The following is a 10,778-nucleotide window of genomic DNA, read 5'->3' on the forward strand; positions in this document are numbered from 1 at the left end:
TCAAAACAATATCTCTGTTGATTACAATACATGAAAGAAAGAGAACACCTTCATGTTGCTTCCCATCCTACACAGTGGAGTTTTACAAGCCTTCTTCTTGGTAGGATTAAAGACAGCTTTTGTCTGCTCACCGGGAACTCATTGAAACACAAAGTTTTGTGATAACTTAGATACAATTATTCTAACATGAAGTATAAAAATATAACCAATTCTAAATGTAATTATTGCTCTTTGACACTGAAAAATAAGATGCCTTAGTTTTTCAAATGCATTATTTGTATTTCAAAATGAATTTTAAATCAACCAATGGTTTAATTCCCAATTATTAAACTAATATTTATTGATCAGAACATACACTGACCCTGGAAGTCATGTGGTATATACCCATTTGTGCGTATAACTCTGTACACCCATAATAGGACCTGTCTTTAGGGGAACATTCTTATATTCGGGTCAATGCAGTATTTAAAAGAAAATAAACAATATAAATACATTGGCAAGCAGCATTGTTTAACAGAAACATCATATACAGTAATACTTATTTTACCAGTCTGATGAAACTCTACAACAGGGGTGTCAAACTCGTTTTCATTGAGGGCCACATCGCAGTTATGGTTGCCCTCAGAGGGCCGCTTTAAACAAAGAGTAATATATGACTATACATGTGTGTATAGTGTGTGTATATAATACATTAACAATAATTTTTTTTACATGAGCTTCTAAAAAAAAATTAAATTTTACTTAAAAAACTGGCAGCTCAGTCACCAGAATTTCACAGTAAAAGCAGTGGGGTTTTTTACAGCACATCAAAAAATGGAATAAATGGAATGGAGAAACAATACAACTGTTTTTAGCGGTAAAATTCAAGCAACAGAGCTGACGGTTTTTTGTTTTTTTTAACCGTAAAATCTTGTGTTTTTTTTTATGTTTTAGTGTCTTACTGCAGTGGTTCTCAACCTTTTTGAGAGATGAAGTAAAATACAGCACTATGTCATCAGTTTCTGATTTATTAAATTGTATAAAAGTGCAAAATATTGCTCATTTGTTGTGGTGTTTCTTGAACTATTTGGGGAAAAAAGATATAAAAATAACTAAAAACTTGTTGAAAAATAAACAAGTGATTCAATTATAAATAAAGATTTCTACACATAGAAGTAATCATCAACTTAAAGTGCCCTCTTTGGGGATTGTAATAGAGATCCATCTGGATTCATGAACTTAATTCTAAATATTTATTCACAAAAAAAGAAATCTTTAACATCAATATTTATGGAACATTTCCACAAACAATCTAGCTGTCAACACTGAATATTGCATTGTTGCATTTCTTTTCACAGTTCTTTTTGACAGACATTTAAAAAAAATGTGACGTACCCCTCGGCATACCTTCAAGTACCCCCATTTGAGAACCACTGTCTTACTGTATATGGAAAAAAAACAGCACCAAAGTTGATTTTACGATAAAAAAACGGAATTTAACCGTAAAATGTATTGTCAATTTTACAGTCTACAATTTGATTGATAATTTGTTTTGAAGTCCAGCAGATATTTAAGTACAGTATTTATCTTTATTTTAACAAAAAATATTATTGGAACACACAATATAATATTTTGACTTTGATAATATTGAATTTTAAAAGATATGCGATTGCATGCGGTACATGATTTTTAATGTCAAAAGGGAAAGAACAAATATATTTAGTAAGAAAAGATTAAGCATTTTATTAACGCATATTTCCAGGCTTTTGCGGGCCACATAAAATAATGTGGCGGGCCAGATTTGGCCCCCGGGCTTTGAGTTTGACACCGGTGCTCTACAATGTAGTTTGTGCATTCATATTTCTTTGGTTTTCCAGGAAAGAGAGCAAAGTATACCACCATCATCCAGAACTGCAAGATCTTTGCCCCACATACCCGGACTTCCAGTGTACGCCACAGCCAGACGCGTTTAACCCCTGCGAGGACCTCCTTGGCCCCAACCTGGGCCGCTTCACATGGACAATCGCCATATTCACCGTCTCCGGCAACATCTCCGTGCTCATGCACCTGCTCGTTACCCGTCGCAAACTCACCATCTCCCAGTTCCTCATATGTAACCTCGCCCTGGCCGACTTATGCATGGGCTTCTACTTGATGCTCATTGCCTTCAAGGACTGCGACTCCCGCCTGGAGTACTACAACTACGCCACGGACTGGCAGATGGGCCCGGGGTGTGGCGTGGCGGGCTTCCTGACCATGTTCTCTTGCGAGCTCTCGGTTTACACGCTCACCGTGATCGGCGTGGAGCGCTGCTACACCATCGTCAACGCCTTGGATCTGAACAAGAGGCTGTGCATGCACCACGTGGCCACCACCATGTTGGCGGGCTGGGTCTTCTCCCTGCTGGTCGCCCTGCTCCCCCTATTGGGGGTCAGCAGCTACAGCAAGGTCAGCATCTGCCTGCCCATGGATATCGACACGTGGGCTTCTCAGGCCTACGTGGTCATCGTCCTCTCTCTTAACGTCCTCGCCTTCCTGCTGGTGTGTTGCTGCTACGGCTGCATCTACCAGAACGTCTGCAAGCCGGAGCCCATCCATCGCAGCAGCGACACCAAGCTGGCCAAACGCATGGCGGTGCTCATTTTCACCGACTTCCTCTGCAAGGCGCCCATCTCCTTCTTCGCAATTTCCGCCAGCGTGCACATGCCCCTCATCACCGTGTCCCACGCCAAGATAGTCCTGGTCATTTTTCACCCCATCAACTCTTTTTGCAACCCTTTCCTGTACACCATCTTCACCAGGGGCTTCAGGAAGGAAACGGGCCGGCTGCTCCACCGCTGTGGCGGCGCCTTAACGGTGTTTAAAAGTCACCGGCCGCAGCTTCGAAGTGACCAGCGGGCGAATATCGCCAAGCCAGAGAGCAAAGTTTAGGCTGTTTTGGTCAGAAGCGTGGAGACTATCGTACTGCTGGAGCAAGACAAGACCGCTTGGAGAGGCCGTCTCGGTCCGCTTGCAAGCAAACTCTGGCGCAGTCGTGGGGCGAAGACACTCACGTACAAACAAAAAAAGCACAGGGAAATAATAAAAATGGATTATATCTACGGTCGCGATCAAAAGTTTACATACACTTGTAAAGAACATTCATGAAGTTTGGTTCTTTTATGAATTTATTATGGGTCTACTGAAAATGTGACCAAATCTGCTGGCTCAAAAGTATGCATACAGCAATTTTTATATTTGGTTACATGTCGCTTGGCAAGTTTCACTGCAATAAGGCGCTTTTGGTAGCCGTCCACAAGCTTCTGGTTGCATTTTTGACCACTCCTCTTGACAAAATTGGTGCAGTTCAGCTAAATGTGTTGGTTTTTTGACATGGACTTGTTTCTTCAGCATTGTCCACACGTTTAAGTCAGGAATTTGGGAAGGTCATTCTAAAACCTAAATTCTAGCCTGATTTAGCCATTCCTTGACCACTTTTGACGTGTGTTTGGGGTCATTGTCCTGTTGGAACATCCAACTGCGCCGAAGACCCAACCTACGGGCTTATGATTTTAGGTTGTCCTGAAGAATTTGGAGGTAATCCTCCTTTTTCACTGTCCCATTTATTCTCTGTAAAGCACCAGTTCAATTGGCAGAGCATAATACTACCACCACCATGCTTGACGGTAGGCATGGCGTATGGTGCATGGTGTTCCTGGGATTAAAGGCCTCACATTTTCTCCTCCAAACATGTTGCTGGTTATTGTGGCCAAACAGCTCAATTTTTGTTTCATCTGACATCACATGGACGAAGATAAGGGAAACTTTTGATCGCGTCCGTATATTCCGCTGTTCTCGACACTGAAAGTGTTTCACAGAGAACCCACCATTGTTCACTGCACATTCACACATTGATGATGGTAAACTACATTTGCAGCCACACACGGCCACCACCAAACCTTTATAGACTTTCATACCCCAGTGTGAACGGCACTGGGAGAAAAGTGGGTGAAGTGTTTTTGCCCAAGGACACAACGGCCGCGACTTGTATGGCGGAAGCTGGATTCGAACCTGGAAACCTCAATTTGCTGGCACAGCTGTGCTACCATCTGAAACACGCCGTCTCAAATTGCAAATATTTAAAGGGGAACTGCACTTTTTTGGGAATTTTGCCTATCGTTCATTCATCCCGCCTATAAAATCCAATAAATAACCATTCAAAAAGCGCCAAAAATACTCCATTTACATTTCGTGACTTGAATATTAACCAAGTATCAGTGATATTGTTATTATAAGCGCTAACGCAAACAAACAATTTTTAGCGGCGCCGTAATCACTTCTGTGTGTCTCTATGTTTACATCATCGTGTGGCCTGCTGCTTCCTCGCTCCCGTACGTTTATTCTGGATCATAAATCATTTCACCTGAACAGAAGAAGTCTGAGTAGGTATTCCGACAATTTGGTACACTGACAGCCACTTAAGGACCCGAAAATGTCGAGAACGACACGAAAGACGCTTGGCTCTTTTCTTTGTGAGGATTACGAGACATTTTTCATCTAAATGGGAATATACACTACCGTTCAAAAGTTTGGGGTCACATTGAAATGTCCTTATTTTTGAAGGAAAAGCACTGTACTTTTCAATGAAAATAACTTTAAACTAGTCTTAACTTTAAAGAAATACACTCTATACATTGCTAATGTGGTAAATGAATATTCTAGCTGCAAATGTCTGGTTTTTGGTGCAATATCTACATAGGTGTATAGAGGCCCATTTCCAGCAACTATCACTCCAGTGTTCTAATGGTACAATGTGTTTGCTCATTGGCTCAGAAGGCTAATTGATGATTAGAAAACCCTTGTGCAATCATGTTCACACATCTGAAAACAGTTTAGCTGGTTACAGAAGCTACAAAACTGACCTTCCTTTGAGCAGAGTGAGTTTCTGGAGCATCACATTTGTGGGCTCAATTAAACGCTCAAAATGGCCAGAAAAAGAGAACTTTCATCTGAAACTCGACAGTCTATTCTTCTTCTTAGAAATGAAGGCTATTCCACAAAATTGTTTGGGTGACCCCAAACTTTTGAACGGTAGTGTATGAAAATCCCAGCAGTTGGCATCCTAATGACAGCAGATATTGTACAGTAAGTGATGTTTTATTATGTGTGTTTGCTCTCAGGAAGTCTGCAGTGAGTATTAATCAGCGATGAAGAAGAAAAAAAAAGCAAACGTGTTTTTTAAATCAATGAGCTGTCTATGCCTAAAATGATCAAAATATGTAAATAATAAATGTTATTATAAATGTGCCTGTTACTACATTACATATATACTTACATCATGTATATAAAACCTCAATGGAGGTTTTTAAGGGCTTTGTAGGCTCCATTGTAAGCACATTTTTGATCGCTTTTATTTAATATTTAGAATGCTTAAAAAACTAAAACTAAAAAAACTAAAAAAATACATCCATCGTCATGTCTCATAATGAATTTGAACGATAGGCAAAATTCCCTAAAAAGTGCAGTTCTCCTTTAACAGTAAAGTTCATCGCCTGCATCTGAAAAGTTGTTACTTTTCTCTCTGCTTGGTGTAATTTTAAACATTTTTAACTTGTAGAAATTGCTCGGTGAAAGATAAACCCAACAGACTGTATGTCCGTTCGGAAAACTGTTTGACACTACAAATATACTCATCTTTATCTGCCTGATTACTGAGGGTGCAAAAAAAAATGGATTCACATTCAAACCACGATTCTCATTTTTCTTATTTGATACAAAATAATATATAATTTTGAAAAATAAAAAAATTTAGGAATAGATTTTTAAAAAGACATGTTTCAAGCCATCTCCAGTTTAGTTGCTGTGCGTTTACATCAGCCTGTAGCCTGTTTTGACATGTTTTTATTAGAATTTGAGTACCAAACATATATCACGGGAATCGATTTTGTAATCGAACATTGATTGATTAAAACTTTTATTAGTAGATTGCACAGTACAGTACATATTCTGTACAATTGACCACTAAATGGTAACACCCGAATACGTTTTTCAACTTGTTGAAGTCGGGGTCCACGTTAATCAATTCAACAGTCACCCCTAAATTTGCAATCGAACCGAATTGTAGGTTGTTGTAAGATTCATATCCCTCCCGATTATAGAATATAATAGAATAGAAAGTACTTTATTGGTCCCTGGGGGAAATTCAGTATAAACCGCATCAAGCCAGATTAAAAATAAGTCAAATAAAATACCAAAATTACTTAAAATATTTTTGCTCCTCACTGGAATTCATGCACCTGCACATGTGTATCAATCCGAGCAATGCAGAAATATTTCACATCAGTACAATCGTTCAACAAATAGCAATTTTGGGGGGATTTTGTCATTTAATATACTGTGCATGTTTCACACTACAAACTATTAAACACTCTAATGTACAATTTATTAGGTTATGAATGAATTTGAAGATTTTGAAGGGGACGGTGTGCCGCGGTTGGTAGAGTGGCCGTGCCAGCAACCTGAGGGTTCCTGGTTCGATCCCCACCTTCTACCAACCTAGTCACGTCCGTTGTGTCCTTGAGCAAGACACTTCACCCTTGCTCCCGATGGATCCTGGTTAGCGCCTTGCATGGCAGCTCCCTCCATCAGTGTGTGAATGTGTGTGTGAATGGGTGAATGTGGAAATAGTGTATAGCTATACGGGTATTTACCATTTACAAAATGTTTAAAGTCAAGTGCCACAAGGCATGCTGGGAGCACTTTTGGCTTCCCAGCAAAAAATTTAAAAAAAACAACCTAAAATAGATTTGCTTGCAGTGTACAAAAATACAAAAAAATACAACATATATAACGTTATTTGTAAAATGATTGTACTCACGTCAAAGATTTCTTCAAAGTGCAATTACGTTTCCGCAGTGCATGTGCCTCACAATACGAAGGTCCTGAGTAGTCCTGAGTTCAATCCGGGCTCTTTTTGTGTGGAATTTGCATGTTCTCCCCATGTCTGCGTGGGTTCCCCCCCGAGTACTCGGGCTTTCTCCCACCTCCAAAGACATGCACCTGGGGATAGGTTGATTGGCAACACTAAATTGGCTCTAGTGTGTGAATGTGAGTGTGAATGTTGTCTGTCTATCTGTGTTGGCCCTGTGATGAGGTGGCGACTTGTCCAGGGTGTACCCTGCCTTCCGCCCGAATGCAGCTGAGATAGGCTCCAGCACCCCCCGCCACCCCAAAAGGGACAAGCGGTAGAAAATGGATGGATGGCATTCCTTTAAATAATACACACGGGCAGATGCAGGGGGCCAATGAATTCCAATGGGGGTGCATGTCATGCCAGAACGCTGGGTTAAGTAAAATCGGATATTTTTGCCTATTTAAAGAAGTATATTTCCTATTCTAGTACATATTATTGTAAACGCTCCAATTATCGACAAGGCGTTTATTGACCTAAATGGTGAAGGCATTAATTAGAAGCAGGCGATAACTGGAGAATGGTTGTTAGTTCTGATATTTAAAAACTAATTGATAGTATGGCAATATGGACACGGGACACAATGATTGGATGGACTACAATATTGGGGAAATGTGCCAGGACGGCGTGGCTCGGCTGGTAGAGCTGCCACGCCAGCAACTTGCGGGTTCCAGGCTCGATCCCCGCTTCCGCCATCTTAGTCACTGCCGTTGTGCTCTTGGGAAAGACACTTTACCCACCAGTGCCACCCACACTGGTTTAACTGTAGCTTAAAGATGTAGAGAAAAGCGCTATATAAATATAATTCACTTCACCAAACAAGCAAGTGTTAATCCAGTGGATGGCAGAAGTGACACGGGGTTGGTTCACAGCGCACTGCAGAACAGGTGGCTAACGGGTAATGAAAATAAAATAATGGTAATACAACTTGGGTAGGATGTAAATATGTATAAGTTTTGTTCATTTCTGCAAAGGTGTATATTTGCACTGCAGTGTGTGATCTACTGTATGTGTAGAAACTACTTGGGTTACATAAAAATTCATAATTATTTATAACTTATTTTTTATATTATGATTTGTAGTGCATTAGAAGGTAGAAAGGAAAACCGAACAAATGTATCAACAATTCCATTGCGCAATAGAGCAGCAACATAGCCAAAGTTGCGAGGGGGATAAGCGGCCAACTGCTTCGTCAGCATTATGTAATGCCACTGATGACATCATTGCAAACAAGTGTAACACGCATGAGTTCCACACTAACAGTTAAAGTGCATGCAGAGGTAGACAAACTGCTTATGACATCAGAAGGTTGCCTACAGCCACAGGCGTTATTGCCCATGTTTTTTTACACATCATTTACTGACCCCAGTGGTGTTTTGTATTGTAGACGATACACACGGTGACTATAGTAGTTCATTAAATAGACATTAATTGCAGCTGAGATAGGCTCTAGCACCCCCCGCGACCCCAAAAGGTGCAAGCGGTAGAAAATGGATGGATGGATGGAACATTTACGGTACTTAAGATAATTGGTCAAACTGTTGTGAAAAAAAACTTGTTTGTGCACAAACTGAAATCTAAGTAAGATTAAATATCTCAAATAAGGGTGATATTTGCTTATTTTCTGTCTGATAAGATCATTCTTCTTACTAAGCAAATTTTATGTTAGAGTGTTTTACTTGTTTTAAGGGTTTTGGTCCTAAATTATCCCGGTAAGATATTACAGCTTGTAGCTGACATTTTATGATCTATATTGAGTAAAACATGCTTGAAACTAGAATATCAACTGTTGCAAAGCTGTCATCAAGACTCACAAGTATAAAACAACTTTTTTAAAGTAATCATTTCTTGCTTCAAGCATGACAAAAAAAATCATGATGCCGAGCGCATATTATGTCAAGATAATGGCACTAGCATTTACCTCATATAAGAATATTTTTCAACATATTGAGCAAAAATTTCTTTTTTTTTCTACCAAGAAAAGTGCACTTGTTATTAGTGCGAATAAACTTATTTTAAGGTATTTTTGGGTTCATTGAGGTTAGCTAATTGTACTTGTTTTGGAAAGTCTTGACAAGCCGAATTTTCTTGTTCTATTGTCAGATAATTTTGCTTAGTTCAAATAAAATACCCCCAATTTTATTTTATTTCTTGTTTTTGAACACTGACTTTTTGCAATGTGAAAAATTCATATATATATTTTTTTTTACTTTCACTTTTTTACAATTCGAGTTACATAGTTTATTTTATTCAACATGTACTGTATAATTACCTGGCTGGACCAGAGTATTGTAATACAAGTGCCAACACAGCTTTAGCTTCTTTAGGAGTTGCACACTATTTTTGTCCTGAATTACATGATTTAGTATTTCTTTTAACGCTTTGGCCAGGTTGAATAGACGGCCTGAGTCATATGCAGGATTTCCTGCAGAAGATTTGCACAATAAGTTTGTTTCAAAGTGAGCCTTGTCTGTCAGTACTTGATGTCTTTAAACTGCATATGTTTCAGTGTATTTGTGCACATGTAATGTACTGGTAATTTTTTTTTTTACCACATCCCTCCTTGCGTGTTTGCTATGCTATTCTGTTCTAATGCATGCTATTCAATAGATACAGCAGTCATCAGTGCATTTCCCCAGTAATAATTATATAATGAATGTATGTTTTGCTAAAAAGGTCTTAGATTTGATATTTTGTGCATATTTTAGTATAATTGCTGTTTATTTTGCACTCATTCAAACTTTTGTAGACTGTTTAGAGAGTATTTTAGCAATAAAATATTTATATATAAAAGGGGTGGTTCCATTTGTCTGACACAAAGTGAGGGTATGTGCAAATAAATGTGGCACTTAGCCCATCGCGTCAAGATGATCGAAATGTCACTAAAACTTTTATGTATTTTTTCCTTCTATGAAAGAATCCGGCAGGCATTTCCCATAAATAGATGTAAAACTATCATTTTCATCAAGTGCATGTTTTGTACACTTAAAAACTGATATGGTTGACATTATAAGCAAAAAATAAATATAAATCACCAGTTCCAGACTTAACTGATGTTCCATAGAAAACCTAGCCTGTGTGTCCTCATGCTCTTTCAACATTTCCTCAAAAATCTTTAAGAGACTTTTACATTGTTTTCAATCAAAACTCCAAACAAAAACCTTTGAAGTCAGGATTATTGAAATATTGTTACAACTTATTGTACATTCATCTTGCTTAGTCTGTCTCAATTTGACTGTTGAGGTCCATGCTTTCCTCATTCTTATTTGAAAATGTATGCAAACTGACCCCTTCTTTAGTTGTATTGCTACAACCTGCAACAATGCATCCAGCAGACATTTTTGATCATTCTTTCAAATTCTACGCAATAATATTGTGATTTAGGATGAAGATGCTACCAAAACAAATACAACCCTTGGTGACAAAATATTCTAATCACTGGTTTTGGAGGATGTTCTCTCAGTTGTTTTTGTAATAAAAAACCCGATGACAGACATGACACAAAACTATAGTCATTTTAAATGGCAACTTAATGGTTTTAAGAAACACTAAATATAATCAAGAATATGGCCAGTAACAGTTTCATTTTTAAATCAGAGAAAAAATTATGGAATCACCCTGTAAAAGTTAATTTCCAAAGCTAACACCTGCGTCAGATTACAACTGTTAGTTTGCAGTTAAAAATTAGCGTTCACGCCTTGGAGAGATGTTGCATCAGATGAATTGACGAGAATCATGGCTCTTATATGAGAGATGAAACAAAGGAGAGGATTACTCTTTGAGGTAAATCTTCACAATGTTGTGAAATATGTGACTTGTTAACAGTCATCTTTGTCTAAAATCAGGACCA

At 38.6% G+C, this 10,778-nt stretch overlaps 1 protein-coding gene across 2 annotated transcripts in view; it reads left to right on the forward strand.

The window, feature by feature from the left end:
* The window catches only part of LOC133657271 (lutropin-choriogonadotropic hormone receptor-like), a 39,874-nt gene extending 30,192 nt beyond the window's left edge, over positions 1–9,682 (forward strand). For both annotated transcript variants that reach the window (XM_062058396.1, XM_062058395.1), the window contains one exon: positions 1,857–9,682. In XM_062058396.1, coding sequence (XP_061914380.1) covers positions 1,857–2,910 — 1,054 coding nt within the window. In that variant the 3' untranslated portion in view covers positions 2,911–9,682. The remainder of the gene's footprint in view (positions 1–1,856) is intronic.
* Positions 9,683–10,778: the final 1,096 nt, after the last annotated feature.

This window comes from Entelurus aequoreus, linkage group LG09 (genome assembly GCF_033978785.1).
Source record: "Entelurus aequoreus isolate RoL-2023_Sb linkage group LG09, RoL_Eaeq_v1.1, whole genome shotgun sequence".
NCBI classification, from domain to species: Eukaryota; Metazoa; Chordata; class Actinopteri; order Syngnathiformes; family Syngnathidae; genus Entelurus; species Entelurus aequoreus.